Source organism: Erpetoichthys calabaricus, chromosome 1 (assembly GCF_900747795.2).
Source record: "Erpetoichthys calabaricus chromosome 1, fErpCal1.3, whole genome shotgun sequence".
In the NCBI taxonomy this organism is placed as follows: Eukaryota; Metazoa; Chordata; class Cladistia; order Polypteriformes; family Polypteridae; genus Erpetoichthys; species Erpetoichthys calabaricus.
This window is the reverse complement of record NC_041394.2, coordinates 261,850,699-261,877,473: the sequence shown is the minus strand read 5'-3', so window position 1 is coordinate 261,877,473 and position 26,775 is coordinate 261,850,699. Positions and strand designations below refer to the sequence as shown.

The 26,775-nt window shown below is 37.6% G+C and overlaps 2 protein-coding genes across 7 annotated transcripts in view; one reads left to right on the top strand and one right to left on the bottom strand.

Annotated features, from left to right (window-relative positions):
* Window positions 1-1,948, top strand: part of si:ch211-272n13.3 (ankyrin repeat domain-containing protein 26) — a 186,311-nt gene extending 184,363 nt beyond the window's left edge. For all 6 annotated transcript variants that reach the window (XM_051935904.1, XM_051935913.1, XM_051935908.1 and 3 more), the window contains 2 exons: window positions 292-337; window positions 675-1,948. In XM_051935904.1, coding sequence (XP_051791864.1) covers window positions 292-337; window positions 675-820 — 192 coding nt within the window. In that variant the 3' untranslated portion in view covers window positions 821-1,948. The remainder of the gene's footprint in view (window positions 1-291; window positions 338-674) is intronic.
* Window positions 1,949-3,853: 1,905 nt separating this feature from the next.
* On the bottom strand, window positions 3,854-10,670 carry lsm8 (LSM8 homolog, U6 small nuclear RNA associated). The gene is made up of 4 exons (XM_028814643.2): window positions 10,492-10,670; window positions 9,993-10,033; window positions 8,176-8,303; window positions 3,854-5,423 (listed from the first exon to the last, which is right to left on the bottom strand). The coding sequence occupies exons 1-4, from the start codon at window positions 10,520-10,522 to the stop codon at window positions 5,333-5,335; spliced, it is 291 nt and encodes a 96-aa protein (XP_028670476.1). The 5' UTR covers window positions 10,523-10,670; the 3' UTR covers window positions 3,854-5,332.
* Window positions 10,671-26,775: the final 16,105 nt, after the last annotated feature.

Genomic DNA, 26,775 nt, shown 5'->3' with positions numbered 1-26,775 from the left:
TGTTTCGAGAAGGAAATAGCTTTGTTTTAAATGATTAAATTCAATGAATCAGTATTAGTTTGTTTATTTTGTTTTAATTTGTTTATTTTAAAGGCTCAAATATGAAACTCTAAATCCAATATGGGGTTGCAAGGTAAAGGAAGATGAAATGTTACTTGTGTCATGTTGTTTATTGTGAAATGTTTGCTGCTTTGAACTCTTAAGTACTTGAAGACATTTAGTTCATGCTGGTGTTTCTTCTCTGATATATATTTTTTTTCTCTGATATATATATTTTTTTTTTTTGTTCAGATGCAGAGTGAACTAGAGAAAAGCATTACTAAGGAATTAGAGCAAGGTATGCAAAGGTTTTGCATTATTATTAATTTTTGAACATTTTTAGGGCAGGGGATACTTTGCCATACTGGGTAATGTGTTGTTAGTTATAAATCAATAATTTTTTAAAAAAAATTTTTCTATTTTATTGATTTTAATAACAAATAACATTCCATACAAATAAGTCAAGTTTTACAAGACTTGGTTCAAAACAAATCAACCTCCACCCATCTAAATCATTAATTTAACATTTAACTTGACAGTACTATTGCTAAAATAACCAAAGGTGAGCAACACTTATGACTAACTTTTGTATTTTTGATTTGTGACTATTTTCCTTCTCTTCTGTCCATTACCAGCCACGGCCGAGCTGAATGGCGGTTCAATGCGAATGTCTCCTGTTGGATCAGCTGCTGGATCAAAAAGTAGCCATTTTGAAAAGGACCCAGTAACTCGAGCAACACAGCAATACTTAGAGGTTTTAAAGAAAAATTATATGATATAATTACCACAAGTGTTTGCACAGAACATTGCGCTAATATCAATGTAATGTCAGATCAACTTAATAATAATGATTGTCATTTTCCCCATTAATTTAATCATTTTAGTAGAACATAAAATGTTGCACGATGAGCTCATATTATCAGGTCTAACACTTCCCCGTTGCTTATCGCCAACATGTCACAGAAAAAACTTGAATATGTGACTTTCAAATAGTTTTATTCATTACATCATGTTTTTATATTTATCTTGTTTTAACTGAAAAGCGGGTTTTACAAGAAGAAAGACCAAATTGACCTGTTAAAAGGTTGGATGTTTTATATACATGTCACGGTTTAACGATAACCAGGTAACTTAATTTTTGGTTTCGTAAATGGCATTTTGCAAATGTCCATGGCTATAAAAACAATTTCTTTTTAATGTTTTCCTTACATGGTCTGAATTTTTTTGGATGTGTTTAATCCTTTTATTTATCAAATGTATATACTGGTACTGCAAAAATCCCATCCTTAGCAATCAAATAACAGTAAAACTAATAGTTATAACTTCACTAAAGATCTAATGTCTCTGATGAAGCATGGGATTTTGTGCACTAATACAGCTATTTGCTGAAATCAGGTATTGTACAAAGGTGTGTTAAATGTTTACGCCAGTGAGACAAGCTTTTGTTTCATAGCATCAGTGATGATCTTCATGAAAAGCCTCCAAAGAAAAGTCGAGTAATGTTTTGAGGTAACTAAATAGTGCAGAACAATCACAAATGTGTGTCCAAATCTTGTACAGCTCACTAGTGGCAGGGATGTGCTGGCCATTTGTTGTTAATACAATCAAAATTAAAAAAAAACAACTTTTTAAATTAAGGCTATATCAATGTATTGATATGTATTCATATTTTATGTACATTACCTATGTAATTCTATATTTGATATGTATGCTGCTATCTGTGTTCAGTTGTAATGTACTGTAGTACTGTATCTATTTTTACATCTTGTCTACTTTGTCATTTGTAACTCATTCCTGAGGTATTCACTAGTATTACATGGTTTCTTCTGCCTCCAACAGTATTCATTTTATATTGAATATTTTGCCAAGAAAAATTAAAATTTGTATGCCATTACAAAATGAAATACAATTGTCAGTGCTTTTTCTATTCATATATTAGTGTGTAGTGATCAAGGGAAATTAAGATGATGTGTGTGCATTTCCAGTTTATGTGTAGAACCAGGTGGCAGATTCACAGATAGTGTCCATAAAAAACAAAAAATTATAAAATAAGACAGTATTGGGCAGCTGTAGATGATGTGCCATTCCATCACAGGGCCAATGGAGAGGTGTCAGTCAGTCCTGTCTGCATGGCTTTGGGATTTGGGAATGAAAACCCATCCAGACAGATGGTGATGAACTGGGGCTGTGAAGCAGCAGCACTAACCACTATGCCAACATGCCACCTGGATGGCATCTGCTAATTTAGGTTTATATACTGCAGTGTTTTTAAATAAAAAAAAAAGAAGTTTATTATATATGGATGCAAATGTATATTTATTCAAAACGAAAAATGTGTTATCAAAAACTGTATTGATAACTTTCACAGCCATGAACATGGAAAACTGTGAAGTCAACTATATTGGAGTTTTCATCATATACCTTAATAAGCTACATATTTAATACTTTAGGAAGACCAGTGCACAATGTATAGTAGCCACTTAAGCATGAGGTGTCCCACCGTATTTCAAAGTTGTTTGTGTATATTGCAATAAACCCACTACAGCTCAATCAAAAGCAATAATGGTAATTGTACATACCCAAGGGTGTCTTCATTCAGTTAAATCGTTAAGTGTCCATGTTGTCTACTGTCTTTCATTAGTAAAATATAAAAATTAATATATATTAAAATATAGAACAATTAGATATCACACTTTACTACTAAGATACGAGTCGACAATGACGCCATTTAATGTGTGTATCATAAGGCACATTGTAAGTTTTGTGAATTGCAGTCTCCACTTCCATATGATGGCTTCAGGTTTTCAAAATATATTCTATGACTTCTGAATGCCTTTCAGGTGTTTTTGTCCAGTGCCACCTGATTCACTGGTACAAAAACCCAACATATGATATACTATCCTCCTCATCTTGGTGTCTTATTATGCAGGACATTGACATTTTAGGGGTTCTCTCCTATATTTGGTCCTCTACACCTGAAAGCTCCTCATTTCCAGCCAATTTTTGGACCATTTTATTTGTGCAGGAAATTATATTGTTATGATAAACAGGAAACCAACAGGTGTCTTCAGAAAAAAATTACCAGAAGTTATGAGATATGTGGGGCCAAAGTTACTCCTTTTCATAAAACTTCAAAAGAAAAAATGGGGATCAGTAATATAGGCATATGAAGTGTCATTTTATGATATTTTGTGGTTGCTGTTTGATTCTTTACCTGTGCCCCTAGTTCTCCAAGAGCCACTCCCAGAGAGTTAAAATGGACAAATTTCAAATATATGTATGTGGGGTGTCATTTTATAACAGTTTCAAGGTCAGTGATTATGAATATATGATGTGATGTTTAATCCTTTACTAGGGTCTAGTCCCCTATGGACCTCTATCACAGGATTAAGAATAACACATTTCTGTTACTGAGAATATTTAGACTTCATATTTAGGGAAAAACATTACAAAGAGAAAGGTTGTGCAACTGAATGGTTTCTATACATTTAATTGATGGAAAACCCCAAATGTACACTGACAGGAACTTAACAGTATTCTCACTTAAGTGGCGCATTCCGTTATTCGCAAGACTTGAGGCCTCATGTATAAATGGTGTATACACACAAAAATGTTGCGTATGCCCGTTTCTACGCTTACTTCAAGATGTATACAAATTAACGTGGCATAAAACCACACATTTTCACGGCAGCTTCACACCATACATATGCAGTTTTCTGCTGTGTGTTGCAAACTGGCAGCACCTAGCATCAAGGCAGTGCTACTGTTTTTGTAGTCTCTTTCTGATTCACATCCATGACGAAAATGAATTGCCTATCATTTACAAATTTAATGCACTTGATTGTGATCATTCTGTAATAATACAATGGTGCAAGGAATGGCCAAACTATTCCAAATACCACATAATTTAACCTGCTTTTTATATTTGTGTGTGGTATCACAGCTACACAGGTTGTGTCGAGAGCACAGAGGATACAACTTCCAGCACTGGAGGACATTTATAGCACACGTTGACTCAGGAAAGCCACCAGCATCTGCATGGATTCCACTCCCCCGTGCCACAGTCTATTTGAACTTTTCCCATCTGGCAAGCACTTCAGACCCTTTCCTACATGGACCTTGAGGCTCAGGAACAGTTTACTACTGGGGGGCTGCAGTGACTGCATGTTTTTGTTCAATCCCAACCCAACTGCATAACCAGAAGTCATTTTTTGCTGAGGAATCCGTTACTATTATTACTTATTAAGCAGATGAATGTATCCAAAGCAACTTTGCAACATACAAAGCAAGTTAGTCTAAGAATAATTAGGATTAAGGATCAAATCAAAAGACAGCAGGATGAAAACCAAGAAAAAGAGAGTAGTATTGCTACTGTAAGTAGCTATTGCTCAAAGAACATTTTGTGTTTTGCTTTAGTTAACTTATTTGTCAGGATTTCACTCAAATTGTATTTTAAAACAGTATCAATTCACTATTTTTAGCCAGTTTCCAATTAACAAACAGGAGAAAATAAAATCAGCAGCTCAAAATTTCACTTGGCCCTATTTACAACTGTGTAGGTTCATGAACTGTCTGTTTTAATAAAATATTTAGAAAGAAACAGGGAAATAGAAGAAAGACCGAGACCTGATCTGTTCCAAATCACAAATCTTTTGGATTAACTTCTAATTAAACAACTGGGTTGGAACTTCTGTAAACCTGCAGGACTAAACATAAGGATTTCGGGTAAGAAGTAACAGGCATGGTACACTTGGTTAAAAATCTTGCAAAACCTGCAATGAGCAATAGAAAATTTCTGAACAGGAGTGGCAGAGTGGGTAGCATTTGCAGTTTAACAAGCCCTGGGTTTTAATTCGAGCCCACCCAGGCACTGTACTCAGTGTGTGCTTTTTCTCCCCATTTCCATCAGAAAAAAAAAAAAAAAAAAGTTCTGCAGGGGCCTACTTCCTGGTATAGTGCTGAATCCTACACCACATCTACTTCACCAGAAACAACTGGCCCCAACTAACACTGGAATGGATTGAGAGGGTCCAGGAATTGGAATAATTAATCTATGGATTTATGGTTGTAACAGAAATGTATTACATGCAAAAAGACTGACTTTTACATAGTTTATTCTCATATCTTCATAATTATCAAAGCAGAAAACTTGGAAGATCCTATTAAAATTGCAATCCAGAAAAATATAGGTCCTCAGAAGCTGCACACATCAATACCAACACTATCAAAACAAAAACATACAGTATGAAAATACTGGCTACTGGAGTCCTTATTTACAGATTGAAGAGGATTCTCAGTGTACTACAGAATTGAGAGGCTCAGCACGAATATTTCCCAAATCCAATGCAGAATCCGTTTCCTCGTCAATTTCACCAATCACTGCCCTAAAAAGTTAATAAAAATAAGTTACACATTGAGTATTTTAAATTATAATTATTGTGTATATTTTGTAACATTGTCAGCCATCCTAAACAGACTACATTTACAGAATATAGAAAATGTACATTTATAGCACTGATAGAATATAAAATTCATACATTTTATTTTTTAGCTTCATTAAAAACAATATTTTTTGGAGACACATTGTGACAACGCAACATAGAACTGCCCGTGAGTGAATATTGTTTATGTTTCTGTAATAAATAATCCAAGTCTTTCTAATGTTTGTCCCTGTGATTTGTTAATTGTCACAGCAAAAGCTATTATCACAGTAAACTGTAAACATTTTAATACGAATGGCATATCACGATCTCCTTTGGTGTGTAATGTTATTTGCGCAATATATACATTACCTTTCTTTTTGCCTGTTAAAATTTCCATCGCTTATACACCCAACCGAATTGTGCATTCTTTGAAATTTAACTTGTCGTTGCTTTAACTGTTGTGGGACCACAGATTCTCATAGCATATGGTCCATTATTGTGTAAATCCACGTTTTGTGCGTTGATTGATGCGAATGTGAAAAGACTTTGTTGTCTACTCTTTTTTTCTGACCTCGATTTGTCCTGCTATTTTTTCAATTACACCTGGTTCTGATGATTAATCACCTTTTGTTTGCGGTAATCTTTTCTTTATCATGTCTATCGCTACAGTATCAAAGTGTCACATAATTTTTACTTGAACAATCGCCGACTTCCTAACCCCAAACACAACTTTCTAGCACCCTCTCCAACGCCCCCCCTTACCACATTAATCAATACCCTGCCACCAGTCCTCCATGCTGTACTCCGCCCTCCCTCAATCAGACCGAACAGTCACTTAAAACCAAAAAGCCCTCAACCTGGCTGGGATGCTACAATACTTTCTAATTTTACTGCTTGTATATTCTGTACCTTTCTCTGCATGTGTATCGCGCCAACGTTCGTTTGAGCCTGTTGAATTTCACTGCTTTCATAATCTCTTATCTGCCTTTTTTTTCTCTCCAACGCCTTTGGGTCTCTATTCTCCGTATTGTCCTTATACACATTATATGTGCTGAGATGAGAGCACATGATCTATGTGTACTACGTGATTTTACACCACGGGGTTTTTTTTTGATGGGTGTACTCTTATATACAGTAATCCCTCGCTATATCGCACTTCGACTTTCGCGGCTTCACTCTATCACGGATTTTAAATGTAAGCATATTTAAATATATATCGTGGATTTTTTGCTGGTTCACAGATTTCTGCGGACAATGGGTCTTTTAATTTCTGGTACATGCTTCCTCAGTTGGTTTACCCAGTTGATTTCATACAAGGGACACTATTGGCAGATGGCCGAGAAGCTACCCAACCAGAGCGCGTATTACTTATTAAATAAAACTCCTCAAATATATTGTGAGCACAGGGGCTGTTCACACCCAGAGAGGATATGGCCGCTCCTCAAAAAACGCTGAAAGATTACCTTCACATTGCTCTCTTCCTTGCTTGTCTTACATGTGGCTGCTTTGTCAAGCGATATGCTTCCCGCACTGTGCTTCGCATACTTAAAAGATCAAACAGCACATACTGATTTTTGATTGTTTGCTTTTCTCTCTCTATCTCTCTTGCTCTGACATTCTCTGCTCCTGACGGAGGGGGTGTGAACAGGGGGGCTGTTCAAAAACTGGCCTAGAGGATACGGATGCTCCTCTAAAAAATGCTGAAAGACTACCTTCACATTGTACATCCTTGCAGCTGCTTTGTCCGGCGGTGCTTAGCATACTTAAAAGCCAAACAACCCTATTGATTTTGATTGTTTGCTTTTTTCTCTCTCTCTCTCTCTGACATTCTGTGCTTCTGACGCGCACTCCTTTGAAGAGGAAGATATGTTTGCATTCTTTTAATTGTGAGATGGAACTGTCATCTCTGTCTTGTCATGGAGCACAGTTTAAACTTTTGAAAAAGAGACAAATGTTTGTTTGCAGTGTTTGAATAACGTTCCTGTCTCTCTACAACCTCCTGTGTTTCTGTGCAAATCTGTGACCCAAGCATGACAATATAAAAATAACCATATAAACATATGGTTTCTACTTCGCGGATTTTCACCTTTCACGGGGGGTTCTGAAACGCAACCCCCACGATAGAGGAGAGATTACTGTAATATCTTTTGTAAGTAGGGCGTGTCTTGCAAGAATCTCATGTTCCATGTCCCCGCGAGACGGCCCTGGGACAATCTCTTGGCAGCAAGTCTCATGTTTACGGTCCCCGCGAGACGCACTGTGGCAAGTCTCTGTTGTCTCGCGGGTCTTTTAAATGTCTTCCGAGAAGATCACATATCGTAGCCTTGCTTGCTTTTACTTTCCAGGTTTTTTTTTTTATAATAGAATATAATGTATTATATATATATATATATATATATATATATATATACACACATACACACCACACCATTGGGTCAAAAAGTGTCATAGATAATACAAGTTAAGAGGTAAAGTAACATTTACCTAAAATAGCCAAGTCTCTAATAAGGTATGAACATGCTGCATGAAGATATTGCCTTTCGGTGTTTTGCCTTGATTATACTAGAAGAAAAATTAATAAACTTGCATCCTGTGTTAGAGTTAGTTATTTTTAACCTTTTTAATTTTGAACAAAATTACTTTGGATTCCATTTTTTTATAATACCATGCACAAAAAGATAATTGCTTAAACAAGTTAGTAAAGTGTACTTACACATTATCCCCTCTGACTATATATAATCCCAACACCACTTGTTCAACTCCTTGGGTAGAGCTAAATACCCGCTCATGGCTCTCATCTAGAATTAGATTAATTGTCTGATCAAAGCCTTTTAGGGTTCCCTGCATATAATAAAAGAAGAATGTTACTTTCAGGTTCAAAAACAGGTAAGAAAACAAAATCACCATCATCACCATTACTGAATAGCAGAGATAAAACCAAAAGGACTAGCAAGCTGCTACACGTTGTAAAACTATACCTGAAAAGTACCTCCACCCAGCTCCACCTTCTTGCAGAGAGATACTGTATTAAGCTTTAATTCTGTTTGGCAGGGTGGCTAATTCACTTTTTAAGAATGAAAGTATACAGCTATCTGTCCGATGTAATGTCATCATCCACAGGTTCCCCACCAGGCTGTGTTCTTTCACCTCTTTTGTACATCCTCATACTAATGATTGTCACAGTAAATTGGAAAACCAGTTAACCTTAAAATGTGCTGATGACTCAGTGATTGCAAGCCCAATGATTGAGAAAAAAAAACAGTAATGGTTCAGTGGTAAATGATTTTGTTAACTTGTGCCAGGGGTCTTTTCTATACTTAAAAATTTCAAAATTTAGGAACTAATTATCAATTTTAGAAGAATCACCATATACCCACATGGGGCAATCATCAAAGTCCAGACAATGGATATTGTTGACAGTTATTAATATCTGACAATCATAGACTCGAAACAGACTTTTAATGAAAATACAGTTTAAGGAAGCAGAGTCTTGAAGTGTGAGTCCTTCCATTATGTCATTTTTCTATAAATCTTGTATCAAGTCTGTCTTTACTTGTGTTCTGCTGGCTGGCTTTGGAAATTTTAAAGATGGCACACAAAAAAAGCAAACAAAATAACAAGGTTTTGACAGTCCAATCACATAGGCCTGTTTAACAAGCAAGTATGACAGAAAGCTGAGTGTATTTTGTCAGACAGGACTGCTCTAAAACCTTCTCAATTCCAGTAGTTGCTATAAGGTCACAGGTTCAAGAGGCAATAAGCAACCTGTTCAAATGTTCTTTCATTTGAACTGCTATTAACCTTCTAAATAAGCTCAATTTTAATAAACATTCACAGGCTTATTTATATCATGAAATGAAGAGTTAGCATTTTCATCAGTCAGGTCTGGATGTTGGTTTAATATTTATGTCTAAGAGGTTTGAACCTAATGTTTCACTATAAGTATCCTGTTCAATGTTATATTTGTACAGGTATACTGTATGTTTATGCTTGATGGCTGTACTCTTTTCTGTTATATTGTGGGTTCACTGCTGAGAAACCAATAATCCTTCTTGGGACAATAAAACTGAATTGAATTTTGAAATAATGAACCAAAGTAAAACAGCTACTGCTGTAATAATAAAAGAGGATTATTTAATGTAATCGTTTTTTCTTATCCGAGACTAGTTAAAACGGCGTAACAAACTGTTCTGCTTTCCAAGATGTACAGTACTTTCAGGCATCCTGCATTCAAGGAATTATTTGACCAGTTATCGCTGAATAATAAATGTAATTGGGCTCGATATATTTTATGTAACGTCTTTTGATACAGTTCAAGTTGTACAAAACCCACTCAACACACCAAATCAATTAGATTGCTGAACAGATGCCAATGGGAGAGACATAATTCTACTAACTTGCATATACATCTGAAAGGCAACTTTACAATCGGGGTTACGTCTAAATCTAAATGGCTAATGTAATTTCTCTCACCGGTCATCTCCCCGAATAGAATATATTTTAAAAGGGTTACAGGTTCAAAACACTTACCACGATCATCCTGCCATCAGACGTGATAATTGCTACAGTGCCTCGAATGAAATAATTAAGGATCACTATTTTTTATGCGCCAAAGGGTCTAATATATAGAATTATAGGACATAAAATAATTACACATGTAGGATGGGACTTAGAAAATCCGATAGATAGATAGATAGATAGATAGATAGATAGATAGATAGATAGATAGATAGATAGATAGATAGATAGATAGAGGCACTACATCATAGATAGATAGACAGATAGCTATTACTGCAACTCCTGATCTTAGCAGCACACTGTTAACATTAGGGGTAAATTCGACCAACATGCAAATAAAAATGTCGCCGTACTCTATACACGCGACAGTACCACTACTACTACATGACACCTTCTAATTCTCGCACCCTGGCTTTATTCTGAAAGCATACGTTCCTGGCAAGGCCTGCTTATGCCTAGCTCTCCTTTTACATCTCCTTTCTTTAATATGTCGAAAGCCATTAAAGGATACGATTGATGTAACTCTCCAAAGCCGTGGACATTGTCCTATATTTGGAAGGTGAAGATTCTACACACACAAAAAAAACCTGACCGAAGTTGAATGAAATACGACGTTAACGGGAACTGCTAAACCGTCAGCGTTTCGTTGCCGTCGCTCGCGCACAGATTAGAATTCAAAGGCTGCCGGGAAACCCAGACAGTGTTAAACGATTGCCGAGTGTTGTCGAAGACATGCGTAAGCGAAAGTCGAGCTATCAACGGTTACGCGAGGAACGGAAGGAATGCAAGCGGTAGGCATGCATTCAGTTATATTAGGTACTCAGATTATGCGTTTATCAATATATATATCCAAAGGCGAGTGAACTGTATGTTGAATAAATGGGAAATGTTTGAAGAGGGAAAGCGACTTTGACAAAGAAAAATGAAATATTCAGTAATATTACCAAACAGGATGCTGCTAGGCTTATACAACTTAAAGCTAGCATGTTCTTTGCATTAGTTAGTTGTTTTAAGACTCAATATTTAAAGTTAAGGTCTGTCATTATTGTAGATGCATTGTGAAAAATTAAGTAATTGTGGAAGATGTGAAAACCATGAATACAGTAATACTGAATAAAGTGTAAGTAATGAATTTTGTAATAAGAGAGGACACTGTACCGCAGTGAGTAAATGTGAACAGGATAAAAGAAAGGAAAGCCATAAAGTACAGACTGGAAATAATTTAAAGTAGTGGCATTGGGCCTCATGTATAACAGCGTGCATAGAACTCACACAATAACAATATCTGCAATCTCAGTGAGACTGGGTGGTTCACAGCTAATTGGAGGATCAGAGATATCCAGCGTCCTAGCCGGAGGATCAGCTTTGAACAACTGCTCAAAGTAGCCAGCCCAGCGGGTCACAACTGCAGTGTGATCCGTAAGGACTGTTCCATCAACTGACCTGACTGCGACTCTCAGAGGAACAGATTTAGATATGCGTAATGCTTCAATTCCTCTGTAAACAGGACGTGGGTCACTAGACCACAGATGGTATGTCACTTGCTCACAGATTCCTCTAACAAACGCCTCTTTATCTGCCCTCAGAGCCCTCGCAACAATCCTTCTCAGTTCCCGCTACAGACCAGAGTTGCCATTGAGCCGTGCGCTGCGACTCCTCTCGATGATATCCAGGGTGCCCTGCGAGATGAAACACCTCCTTCTGGGAACACTGGTAATACCAACACAACCCTCAGCAACATTAAGAATAACTTAAGGTAAAATAAAAAAATATTTTATTCCAATAAGGATTCCTTAAATATGTAACCAAGTAAAGCAGGAGCCTGATAACCTTACTCACAAATAGTGTCTTGAGGGAACTTCTAGTACATTCTGGCATAAAGTCCAAGGTCATGGGCAAACATTTTCCTTAGGCTTCAGGGATATCAGGTGACCTTCGATATCCCTGCACTTAAGACCCTCAGTAACCTGTCAAGACTTTAAAACAGCTCCCAGACTTTTCATGCTCTTAAGGAGCATTAGAGTATCACTCCTCTAAGTCAGAAACTGTGTGTAGTCCTTTAATGGTTGAGTAGGAGTATGCTTGCCTACTTCCAGTCCTCCCTGGCCTCAAGAATTTTCCCAAACGAGGATGTCTTATGGCCACCTGTCATTCTTCCATGACATCTCTCTCTTTCTCTCTGTGTTCCTGACTGCTTCAGTTTCAGGCATCACGCATGGCAGGATTTACTATCTCTGACTTCTTTCAATGACAAGTAAAGGTCCTTGTCTTTTGCCAGTGCAGCTTACCCTGTCATTCTGGATATTCCCTTGACATTTTAACATCTTGTCACCCTGGTACTATTATTATTTTGTAATGATTAAAATGTAAGTAGATCCTCTTTCAGCTTCATAGTTTTATATATCAGGACATGGTTAACAACAGTCTTACCCTTACAAGTCTTAAAATTAGATAAATATAATCTCTGATGACAAGCAAACCATAAGCGGATTTATATAGTTATTCATTCTTCAAAAATTAAAACAAAATGCAGAAGCAGTTATTTCCCCCCATGACTCAGTAGCTTGTATGTGATGCACCAAGGCCTGGAGTCCTCTGAATCATGTGTTTATAGTAATGTTGCACATAAAGTGTTGTTAACTGTTACTTCTCAAAGAAAATAAGACAGAAAATGAATAGTCCTTTGTACCAACACAAGGAAAACTGGTCAGATACCTATTCTCAAAAACTGTTGTAATTTCTTACTCCACACATCTCATAATACAACCTAAATTTGGGGCTGTCTGATGTATTTTCATAAAGAGTGTATCAAATAATTTGGAGAGGAGGAGGAACAAAATTATAGGTTTAATATACTGAATCAGGAGGGCCCCTTAAATATTTTTCATTAAGGTTGAATGCTTAATTAAACTGTGAATGTTTCAGGAAACGTAAGCAGTGTGATTTTGTCATCTTTATCCACAATGCAATTTCAAAGTTTAAAAGCAACACAATTCAAGTAGGCACAAACAGGTTTGTCATTATCCTATACCCCAGCTAAGAGCAATCATAACACGATGAGCAGCCATATCATTCTGGAGATGAGCATAAGAAGCCTCTTAAAGAGACGTAAAAGAGGTAAGTGGTGGTGTTGAACCCTAGTAGGTCTCTGTTATCAAATAAAAAGGTACTTTGACCGCAATCGATAGAAAAACCCATAAGAGTGTATTTCACCAAACAAGACCTATAGAAGATTGGAAATGCAAACCTATGACAGTAGTTAACTCCTGCAAGTAAAACAACAACATGGGTAGCAATGAAAAAAACAATTATCAGAAATATGATATGAGCCAGCAGCTGTTAACCTAAAAACACACAGAAAAAAAGCTAATTCACAGTAAATAAGACACAAACAACATAAATAATTCATGCTACAGTAATTAAGGGTCTTGGCAGCTTAATACAGGACAAGCAGCTGTAATTGTTAAACCAAGCCAGACCCTGCTAAATCACACTCCAGGTAGTAATGTGGAAAAATGAATAGCAACAAGTGTCAAGGCCAGCAAGCTGTGACACTATGGATTGCAGAAAGCTGATGACTGTGCATTCTGACAAAGATGTTCTGAGACAACTAAAGGTGATTGTTTTTTGAAGGCACAAAACACTTTTAAGGTATGGTAGTGTTAGAAATGCTATCCTATGCTACTGACAAAATGTGGCAATTCATTAATCATTGTACAAAAATGGTTAGGAGGGTAATTATTAGATTATATATCGTAACGTATGGAGTACAACTCAAAGGAGGTTATACTTAAGCTAGATAACACACTAGTGAGGCCTTAACTAGAGTACTGTGTAAACCTTTCTCTCTATTATAAAAAAAATCCTGGGAGGGAGACTAGGGAGACAAGTTGTGATCTTCTCTGAAAACAATATGACGTCCCGCGAGAGACATTTTAACGTCACGAGAAGAAAATTTGACGTCCTGCGAGAGACACTTTAACGTCATGCGAGACAAGGCAGTGAGACAACATTTTAAACAAGTTCACAGACATCTAACCAAGCAGTTGTTGGAATGCTCTTGGCAGACACACTTCTTGTACTCCCAGCTCTTAAAATAACGACAAGCAACAAGCAGAACATGCAGCTCGCCAGCAGCAACAAGCCTGCAGATGATCCGACTGCAACTCCTTAGCATGCATTCAGCCCCCCCTTCACAACGCGACTGGCAGAGACACAAAGTGGCAAAAAGACAGCTGCTGTACAGGCTTTTAAATGAAACTTGTGCCGCGCAACAAAAGAACACGCAGCTCACCAGCAGCAGCAGCAGAAAGACAGCAGATGATCCGACGGCATCTCCTTAGCGCGCGTTCAGCCCTCCCTCCTTCACAACAGGAGCAGCGTTATACATTCTGCAAGAAAGATTTAACCACGCCCGGGGCTGGAAATAAAGGACAAGTATTGTTTTTACAAAAGTTTTAAAGTAAAAGTGAAAATAATGCATATGTAACAATTCCCATGAAAATAACAATCTAAATAACAATCTCTTTAAATTGTATATCCGGTAAACCAAACCCGGGGGTGGGCAAGCAAAGCGAACAGGGGGCCCCCTAGTGCTTCTATATTCCTCAAAAAGACATAGCAGCGCTAGAAGAAGTCCAGAGGAGATTAACTAGGCTGATTCCAAGACTGAGAAGTATAAACTTTGAGAAGAGGTTGGAAACATTGAATCTTTTCAGTTTTAGCAAATAGAAATTAAGAGACAACATGACTGAAGTTTTTAAAATTATGAAAAACATTAGTACAGTGGAACCCAGACATTACTTTAAAGCAGGAACTTCAGGAGGCAGATGTTAACATCTTTAGCACAAGCATTAGAATTTTTTTTTGTTACACAGAGACACGTGAAATAAGTTATCAAGTAGCATGGTTGATAATAGTACTTTGAGGACCTTCAAAACTTGATGACATTTTAGAGAAATTAGTTGAATAGGACTTTGTTGAGCTGAATAGCCTGTTCTTGTTAAAACTGTTGTAATGTTTTTCTGTAACCTACCTTGGTCTGGTGTAACTGAGTTATTCTCTCACACTATTATCTGTCCCTCCTCAATAGGGTGAGAAGGAAAATCTTTCAGAAGAACTGCATATTTTGCAAAGAGAAAACACAAATCATCCTCTGTCCCTTTAAAACTTTGAAAACCTCTTGAACAACACATATCACCTTCTGTATAAAAAAAAAACAAAGGAAATATTTGGCTTACGATGCAGACAAGGAATAGGACAAGTTTAATCTTTAACAGAACATGTACAGTGTTTAGTCAGAAAATGAAATAAGAGTAAGTATTCTTAAAATAATATGCGACTCACTGCAATTGTAATGTAATGAGTCAGTTTTAAGACTCGTTCTTAATTTTTCCTTTAGTGCTTTTCTCTATTCCTCCTACACTGCACAGTGTTAACTGTAAGGCTGTGCAGTCAGAGTCATAAATATATTTTTTGTGGAGTCGTAATTGTCAAACTCATGTTTGAGAGTTCAACTCCAAATGTGAAGTCTTTCGATTCTTTAGTTGCTAAAACTACTAGAAACATATTCATTTGCTAATTGCAAATGTTGATTTGCTTTAAGCTTGTTTTAAGAATTTTGGCTCCTGCACCATACTGTATTGTAATGGTTGCACTACGGATGCCATATGATATAAGCTGTGCATGCAGATAAAGTTTTGGAGAGACATGGAGTGCCAGTACAGCTGCAGGGTTTATGTATATTATACGAGTACGCACATTAGACAGAGCTTAGTGAGAGACTTTTATCCCATTCACACACATACCCCAACTGCTCTTGTCCACCAAAGTGTTTCTGAAGAACCAATCCATTCGTCCCTCTTCCAAATAAACAAATAATCAAAATAATTTATAATCTGTTACCAGGGGCCTCATGTATAACGCCGTGCGTAGAACTCACACTATAACATGACGTAAGCACAAAAGCGGGAATGTGCATACGCACAGAAAAATCCAGAAAAATCTGTACGTACGCAAACTTTCACGTTCTTCCACTACATAAATCCCGATCAGCGTGAAAAGTAACGCACGTGCACGCGTCTTCTGTCCTGCCCCAACTCCTCCCAGAATTATGCCTCTTTGAATATGCAAATCAATATAAATAGCCTTCTGTGAAAAGACAATGGGGAAAGCACGGGGGAAAATATAAGAATTTCAGTGAATACCAAGTGGAGGCAAAGGAAAAACGTACTATTTGTTGGTTTAAACAGTGGTATAATCAACAAAAGGAAGTTGATCGAGTGACAGAGTGTCGGAGAAACTTGAAAGCTCAAGTTCACAATGTCGCGTCCCTTGTATGAAATCAACTGGGCAAACCAACTGAGGAAGCATGTACCAGAAATTAAAAGACCCATTGTCCGCAGAAATCCGCGAACCAGCAAAAAATCTGCGATATATATTTAAATATGCTTACATGTAAAATCCGCAATGGAGTGAAGCCGCGAAAGGCGAAGCACGATATAACGAGGGATCACTGTATACCGATAATTCTCTTTCCGATCAGCTGCTGCTGTGATTCCCCACTCAGATACAGTGATATAAATACTCCGAGTGGTGCAGTGATATGGAAAAAGATGATGTGCTGTGGCAACCCTTAACGGGAGCAGCTGAAAGAAGAAGAAGATGCAGTGAGAGTTACAACGCTAAAGCAGTTATGGTATTTGGAATGGCTATTCCCTGGACCATTATATTGCTGCAGGTTAATTACAATCAGATGCATTACACTAATAAACAATATGCAGTTAGTTTCAGTGTATTTATAAAGCCGCGTCAGGAATGTGGATATAAGAAAGAAAGGGTAACCACACGGGAACAGTAGCACTGCTTTGACGCTGGGTGCCACCAGTCTGCAAAACCGAGCGGAGAAATTGCGTATGCCAAGGTATGAGGTACCGTGGAAATGTGCTTGGCTTTACGCCAAGTTTAGGTTTTATACATCGCGATTTGAGCGTGGAAACGTTCGTACGCAACACTTCTGTGCGTTACGCACCGTTTATACATGAGGCCCCAGATGATTTTGGTTTTAATGAAAATTAATCTGTTTTATTTTGTAGCCCCAATGAAAATAAATCTGCTCTATTGTGTAGCCGTGTCAAAAACGTATTGAGCAAGCTGCACAAAGCTATTACCAACTATAAAATTATATGGATGAATGTCTTTACACACAAGTTTAACACAATTTCTTATTTTTACTTGCTTAATGCTTTCAGGAAACACATCTCTGAAATATCATTTGTTTTGACCAGAGAGCTTTCATCATATTTCAGAAAGTCCAGCTCTTTTTCACCTGAATCTAAAGACAGTGAAAACCTGCTCTGTCTTTTTACTGCACTGTACTGTCCAGTTTTGATTGTCCATTGCACATTTTCCAGCTCTGGTTTCTCAGTATGCTTTAAATATCTGGTGCGCAGAAATTAATTTATAAAATTGATAGAATTAGGATTTGGACTTCAAATACACAAACAAAACAGAATTGTTTTGATTTTTTTGTTCATGTTCAATACATGCACATTATAGGCAACATGTCATCCTGCATTTCTCAGTGCGCTCCCCCAGTTCATGCTCACAGAAGTAAAAAGGTCTCATACCCACATCTTTTATGTTGAGTTTCACAAGGTCCCAGTATTGACGCACATCTCTCTTACACATCTTCATTTGCTACTCCCTCATTTGCCATATACTATATAATTTGAGGGTGAGTATCATACCTTACAATACTCTGAATTTGTAATTACCAACCAATCACAGCAGTAATGTATCCTATAAGCACTCCAGATAGAAACCTAGCATATATTAGAAATGGAGGGGTAGTCTGACATTTTCACTTTTCTGGAATTGAAGGCGGAAGCTTTTTTGAACAAGACTACAAACCTTATTTAATAGTAGAAAATTATATTTCTTTAACTTGCATTTATTCTGATTCCAGAATTCTTCTGCTAAATTTTAAGCGTGATTGTCCTTTCTTTATTATTTTATGAAATTAGGCACAAAATTAATTAGGCTGGATAAATCAGGTCCGGTGGCAATATATCAACACTTTTTTGAGAAGACTCAAGGCTGAATTTGACATTACTGGAAACATACTGTATGTTCAAAGAAAGCATATAGATGAATAGTGCAAGAAAAATAACAGTTTGGATTAAGAATGGATAATAGTTGAGGGTCCATAATAGACAAGGCTCATTGTAGATTTTGTAGTAGTCCCAGAGGGACTTTAAAAAATTACACATATGGTAAAAACATAAATATTATTAGCATAAACACATGTTTATTTATAATCCAGTTGGATTTTTATAACTTAACAAATAATACACAATTAAAGCTACAAGCATTACTTAAGTTAAAAGACTTGTCCCTAAACATATCATTATCCTCATCATCACTGTTTACAGTTAATCCAGATTAGCCAGCTGATCCTTAAATAATTTTTCTGCAATCGCCACTGCTTTTGGCATTGATTGGGGTGAGATGCATTTTTTTCATATCACCTGACACTACCATCAACTACATCTTCTTCAGCTTACCTCTGAGACCCATCCACTCCACCTTCATATTGGTTCACCTCTTTACCCCTAATCACCTAAACATGCTTTCCCTTTTTGTTCAATTTGCCCAAACCATGATTTTCTACTTCTCCTCAGCACAACAGCTATGGCCTCCTCCTTCTTAAACATGAAATTGACACAATCCTTTACATTGTATCACTAAACTTTCACCCTCAATTTCCCTGATACTGAAGTTAAAGAATCCATGGACTCCTTCATAACCATTAGCACTGGTTCCAGCATGCCCATTACAGTTGCCACACCCTGAAGCACCCTTCATGTCTTTTCACAAAAGTCACCTTTCTCTTCATTGCTTCTGCCAATCTGTACAGCATATGCTGACACTATAATCATCAGTTTTAACAACTGTAGCGCACTCATTCAGGCTCTTCACCTTCAACACCTCTGACACAAGTACGCCAGCTATAGCATTGTCATCACTTCTCCCCTGCCAGAAGAACTTGTATCTTTTACCATTCCTAATAAGCATTCTTGCACCTTTACTTTTCCATTCTGTCTATTAAACGCAGTGCCCATCTACTTTCCTTCTGTCCTATCATTTCCACCACTTCAACTGATTTACCCTTCAGAATCCCAGTATTTTAAGTTGCAATCCTTATAAATTCTCCTTTTCACATTTTACTCACTACCTCATCTTCAGGTCCCCTCCACTAAACCACATCCCACAAACTGCATCAGGTCTAGAACAATCATAAATCAGGTATTCCTCTTTTGTGATTTATCCAAGTTCCACAACTTTCTGCAGGCTGTACCCTGTCATGCTTAATAAGTTTCATCATTGTATCTTATTATTAAGGAGGTGCTAGAGCAGAAATTGTTCAGACCAGATGCATACCTGTATTTGGACAGTTCATCTCTTTCTTCCTGCATTAGACTGGAAAGGAAGTTTCTGTACACTGCCATCTTTAGGTCTCTTCATAGATGTTCTATGGGGTTTAAGTCTGGGCTTTTGCCAAGCCATTGAAGGACTGTCAGTGACTTGTCTTGAAGCCACCCCAGAGTTGTCTTGGCTGTATGCTTCAGGTCACTGTTGTGCTGAAAGACGAACCGTCATCTTAGGCTGAGGTTGCATATACTCTGAAGAACGTTTTCTTTAAGGGCCTCTCCAAATTTGTCTGCATTCATCCATCCCTCAATTCTGACCAGTTTCCCTGTCCCTGCCACTGAGAAGCATCTCCATAACTTCACTGTAGGGATGGTATTAGGCAAGTGATGAGCATCGTGTTTGGAGTTCTGCTTAAAGTGTTGAATTTTTGTCTTACCTTACCAGACAATCTTTCCTTATGATCCCATTTGACAAACTCCAAGTGAGCTGTCGTACGCCTTTTAATCAGGAATGGATTCCATCTAGCCATTCTGCCACAGAACCTGATTAATGGAGTTCTGCTGAGATGTGCCGTCAGGTTCTCCCATCTCAGTATTGGACTTCTGAAGCTCTGTTAGAGTGACCACTGGGTACTTGGTCACCTCCCTGACCAAGGCCCTTCAAGGCTCCTTCAGAGGTGTAATGGTGCTTTACGCCTGCACTTGGTGAGGAGCGCTGCGCAAAAATTAAGTATTCTGTACAATGATATTGCATTTCTGAGGTGGTAGTGATTGATTGGCCAGCTAGCTCTGTGAAGAGGATTACTTGCATTCTGTTTTGTGTGTTGTAATTATCCAATTTTTGACACCCATTGCCCAGCCTGCATAGAAAAGGTTCTCTGTCTCTGAATTGCCCTCCCTAAGATTTTGTCAATTTTGTTCCTACAAATTTTTTTGTGATTTTTTTTTCTTGTCTTCTTAAAGCCCTTTGAGGCATTCCTTGTGTGATTTGGGGCTATGCAAGAAATTGTTGTTGTTATTCAGTTTGGCTGAATGGCCAACACTAGGGAGAGTCTTGGTTATTCCAGACTGCTTCCATTTCACAGCTATCGAGGCCACATGGCTTCTGGGAACACTCAAAGCTTTAGGCATGGTTTTGTACCCTTGCCCTGATCTGTGTTTCGCCAGAATTTGATCACAGAGGTCTTCAGTGAGTTCCTTGGACTTTGTGAGTGGATTTTTGTACTGATATGCAGTGTTGATCATGGGACTTTATATACACAGGTGTCTGCCTTTCTAAATTATGTCCAATCAATTACATTTGCAAGGGCTGGACTCCAATCAAGTTCTAGACACATCTCAGGATAACGCTGACCACAACTTGTAGTGCCATTGCAAAGGGCCAGAATACTTATATAAATGAGAAATTCAATGTTTGATTTTTAATAAATTTGCAAACCTTTCTGAAAACTTTGTCATTATTGGTTATTGAGTGTTGATTTATGGTCTAAAATGGCAAATTAGTCCATATAAAATTAAATCCACAAGATAATAAAGAAAAATGATTAATAATTAAATGAGTAAAGGTGATTTTACATTAAAGCCTTTAATGTTGTGCTTTATTTTGAGATATACCTTTAGGATGACTTTATTATTTTTGGTCTTTGTAAACATGTAGATGTTACCCGGCCAGTCCTGTAGCTCTAGTGATTAGAAAACTACCGTAACATTAAAAATAAGCCTAAGCACTGTTGTAGTCAAGCATTATTTGCAGTGCTTGTTTGAAACACATTACTCATTAATAATAATAAGGATTGATGAATTCAAATTTTTATTCTATTTGATGGTAGTAGAGTTGGCGGCAGTATGCTTATTTTATTTGACTTTAGTATTTACATACAGTATATAGTATTCACTGATCAGCCACAACATTAAACCACCTGCCTAATATTGTGTTGCCAGACAACTGTGACTTGTTGAGGCATGGTCTCCACAAGACTAAACCGCTGTGGTATTTGGTACTAAGACGTTAGCAGCAGATCCTTTAAGTTGCGAGGTGGGTCATCCATGGATCGGACTTGCTTTTTCAGCACATTCCACAGATGCTGGATCAGATTGAAATCTGGAGAATTTCAAGGCCAAGTCAATACCTTGAACTGTTTGAGACCATTCCTGAACAATTTTTGCAGTATGATAAGACACAATATCCTGCTAAAAAAAGCCACTGCCATCATGGAATACCATTGCTGTGAATGGGGTATATGTGGTCTGCAATAATAATGAATGCCAAGATCCAAGGTTTCCCAGGAGAACATTGTCCTTAGCATCACACTGCCTCCTCTGACTTGACTCACGCACTTTCGGGAGTGGACAGGGCTCAGCATGGGAAAGCTGCCTGGTCTGCGGCTACACAGCCTCATACACAATAAGCTACAATGCATTCTGTGATCTGACACCTTTCTCTGCTGGCCAGAATTACATTATTCAACAATTTGTGCAACAGTACCTCTTCCGTGGAATCAGACTAGACAGGTAGCCTTTGCACCCCATGCACATTAGTGAGCCTTGGTGCCCATGATTTTGACACCAGTTCACCACTTGTCCTTCCTTGGACCACATTAAATAGGTACTAACCTCTGCATACTGGGAACACGCCACAAGACCTGTTGTTTTAGTGATGCTCTGAACCATTCGCCTAGCCATGATAATTTGACATTTGTCAAAGTCACTAAGATCCATACACTTGCCCATTTTTACTCCTTCCATATCACCTTCAAGAACTGACTGTTTATTTGAGGCCTAATACATGCCACCCCTTAGCAGATGCCATTGTAATGTGATAACTTGTTTTATGTATGGTATTTGATTTCCTCATATGATGCAAGTAAGGCAGTACTTTCAGTGATATTTCCATTACTAGAAATATCAATTATATTTTTAAAGTGAGTCATTTTTAATTTTATGGTATAAAAAAGTGGTATTCAGTCATTTTTTTTATCCAGAGACCAGTTACAAAGCAATTTAGAAAGCAAGAATTAAATAGTAAGAATGTTCACTGAACATATTTAGAGAAGAGAATGCAAGAAAAAACAAGGATATGTCAAAGGGAGAAAATAATTCTTGACAATTTAAAAATTATACTGAGTGTGAAGAAAAGGGGGTCTTTTATATTGAATTTGAAAAAAAGAAGCTAAAAGAACTTCACGGACAGCCAGAAAAAAAAAAATAATTTCATTCACTTTTCTCAATTAAAATCTTAAAAAGCTCAATTAGAGCCCATTTTTATGTGACAATACTCCCAAACCTGAATCATACTGCAATGGGAAGTAAAACAAATAGAGGTGTTAATTTTTTCCAAATGACTTATTGTATTTATCTAATACTGTGGTTCTGATGCCAAGATTCAGTGAAATGGAACTAATCGGTTTCAGAATCCCAGGGTCTCTTGGCTGTTTAAAACAGCCTGAAGTCTCACCACAGCTGTACAGTAGACACAGTGGTGTAGCATTTTTTTTTCTTTTTCCTTTTATTTTTATATTAATTTTGACAGGTTTAAATCTCAGCCTGGTTGTTATCAAATGTCTGCATGGGTTTTCCACCCCATAAAATGTTTTTTTTCTCACATCCCCAGAGACCCGTGTTTCATATTAACTGGTGGTGCCCAGTTAACTGGCTAGCTGCTTTTGTTGTGTTAGTGAGTGGACTCCACAATGGACTGACACCTTGTCCAGAGTTGCTTCCTGCCTTGTGACTGATGCTGTGGCATAGCTTCCAGCCTGTCCTCGCCCTGAATTTGATTAAGCAGGTCTCAGAATGTTATATTATGCCATGCATATCATATTTTACAACAAGAGCCCCCTGACATCTCCACCACATGCATCTCTTTACAATTCCAGGAACACAAAGTGAATACAAATGAACAGCACAAAACTAAACCTTTCGTAGACTCACTGTTCTCTGGCTGAATCAAGTGGCTCCGCCACTTCCCACTATCAAGAACTCTCCCTTCTCACCACACCTCTCTTTCTCTCCTTCTCACTCTCACTTAACCTTGGTTTCCCTTTCTTTTGACAGTGTACTTTAATTTAAATTTTCCTTTTAACTCTAGGGTCTGTTTCTCTCTGGCATTAGCAATCTTTAAAACTCATCCTGGAGTCTCATTATGAGCATGCTACATAATGACGTCAGGAGAGATGGGCCTACCAGTGAACACAAGAGAACTTACCAACCACTGTGGGTTTGGGCTGAGGGTAGTTCCTTCTGGGATGGACAGATGAGCCCACCTGTTGGGGAACTACCCACAAAACACACAGATAAAGAAAGCACATAATTGACAATGTTAACATACAAAATGAACAAAACAATGGTAAAAACAGACAGTTTTAGCAGCAGTGTTCCCATTTTGTAGGGGAATCCATTCAGGTGACAGACAGGCAGATAAATCTCAAATTCGAGTTGGCAAACCATAATTCTTCCACAAAGTCCACTTTTACACAACAAAAATAGCTCCTTATACAGGGTGAGTCAAAATTATGTTAACACTAATGGATTATTTTTATCTCGACCACACCTTTCCAGGTCAATGGATAGGTCTTGGTGGACCATTGTCTTGGTGGACCATTGCCGTGGCCGCCACACTCCCCTGATTTGACACCCTGTGATTTCTGGTTATGGGGTATGGTGAAGGAGCGCATGTATAGCAGGAAAGTTTGTGATATCAATGACCTGAAGGACAGAATACAGACTGTAGTATCATCTATTTCCCGTGAAATGTGTATCCCGGCTTTAAATGGTACTGTTGCTCGTTGGTTTTTGTGTTTTGAACATGATGGCAAACAGGCTGAGACATTCCTGTAAATCATCTTGCACATATGAAGTATGTTTTGTGAATAAATTGTTTCCGCTATTCAAATGTTTACATAATTTTGACTCACCCTGCATATTTTAGTTCTAGGATCCCAGTGAAGGAGATGGCTCATTTATTTGTTAAATGCCAACCTGACCCAGTTAATTATAAGATTAAACACTCTCATAAGCAGACCACCACACAGTCTGACATTAAAAATTAATATACTGTAACACTGACACTAAGCTTTAGCGAGATGTTGTGAACTGGGATTACTAAGTACCAAAGAGTTCCAAAGCACATCGTTCCTGACACTTACAATAATGTCCACTATCACCATCAAACCCCAGCTATTAATAAGGGTAAGCACCAAATCTTTATCAAATAAAAAATTATTCCAAACATTCGTGAAGCTCCGTGGCACACAAAAGCAAAATGGAATTGTCTGAAACAAACCAAGTCGAACTAAGTCCCAATACGGAATCCAAATAGAGTGTTTGAAAAAACAGCAAGAGGGTCAAAATTCCAAAGTATACGAAGACACAAGCATGACAAAACACAATTAACTCACCAACTCCAGAGCACATTCACAATGAACTCCGAGTAACTGTGGGAGACCCTCTGGAATTATAGGGCAAAGGGTAGTTCCTGATGGTGATTGTCAGGCGGCTCCTACCTCTTGGGAACCACCAACAAAACACATGGAACATAACACAGGCAACCTACATATATAGTCAAAATCAAAAAGCAAAGAATAATGCGCATAATCAACAAAAGTAATATTAACATAAATAAATAATCAAGAATGAATAAAACAGACATAATACAAGAATTTGTACCCCAACTAGGGGAGGAACCCTGACTGAGACATGACACCAAATAAATAACTGCAGATGCTACACTAATCTTCAATCAGTTTAAATATAATATAGTGTCTTTGACAAGGTCTTTATGGTCAAACAAGAATACAATACAAGTCAAAGTGTTGCCATAAACTAATCTAATTGTAACATGAAATATTCCCTTTCCTATATGTTGTGTGATATATGGTACATTTCACACTAGGAAGATTCTAGTTTATCATGTGTGCCTATTTCATTATTGAAAAGATTTCCTGTTCACATGTGTAAAAGAAGGACAAGTACATCAGAAAGGAGTTAGGGCTCCACACAGGGACCCCATTTAATTGCAAAAGGAAAATAGCCATATATAAAAAAGGAGCAAAGTTGTAGCGTACCATACAAGTTACAAGTAGAAAAAAAAACACATCCGCTGAAGCGCTGTCTGCTCTCCTTGAGGTCTGCTGATCAAATAGCAGGGTCCTGTGGATGGGGTGGAGTTTAACCCTTCTTGCCAAGAAGGGGCGGAGCCAGAGGCACAGCAGAAGTGAAGCCAGTCTTCTTCATAGAGCAGAGAAACTGAGTGAACAACTGCTGTGCCCCCTACAATTACACTGCTGTACCCTTAAAAATGGGCTCTGTGAAAGACTCACCATGCCTCCACGTGCGACACATCACATAATCGTTTTGACATGTAACTCATAGACGTTTGGCCTCTTTTATTTAAGGACACATATATCATTTAAAGTCCATTATTTCAGTGGCAATTAAAATTAGAAAAAAAGGATAACTTGCAAAAGCTACAATTTTATTTCTTATTTCTTATCGGGCCAAACTGCACCTGAAGGATGACTCCCTGCCTCAAGACTTTTTTTTTTTTTGGCCTGCAATCGTGCCACTAATGTGTTAATACCAGTTAATAACTGATCTGTGGGACAGCATTTAATTCACTGAATAAGCACAGTGTGACATTACATTCAAATGTAAATATTTAGATTAAATGTGCCAAAATAACCCATATACATATAAAACAATGGGAATGTAAGGATGTTCATATGGACATTGGAATGAGTCAATTTACTTTCCGTGTTTTGAATAAACCACAAAAAATTATAGCCAGATCATCCATAAGACACCGGATACTGTATGTACAGTTTCTTTTTATTATCTGCACAGTTAAGTATGCACTCTATGGGTGTGAGTGCATGGGAGAGCCATCTGGCTAAGTGTGAGATTTCATGGTGAGAAGGTCTGGCATGCGCTGGGATAATGTAGGCTGGTAAATGGAAGAAAGTAATGAACAGCAGGAGCAGTCCAGTCAATTGAAAGTCCATGGAGAACCAATGATCTGAAGTGATTCAAGCAAAGCAATACTGAGCCATCATGGCCACTGTGAATCAGCAAAATAAGTCAGAGAGAATGAAAAGAAACAGTAAGGGAGGGAGAGAGGGGCTTAGTTCAACTGAATGTTCAGATAAGTATGCTTAACAGATGCGCACGTACCCAAACCGTTTTATTGTCTTTGGATATACATTTTACACTCCATAAGCAAAAAGTGACCCCTTTATTTATTTATTAATTGGTTTAATTTATCTATAGGACTCTTCACGGTATTATTACCTGTCTTCAGTGAACACCGCTATTTAACAATACATTTAATTGAAAATAAACTGTTACTATAAGATCATAAAAATACATTG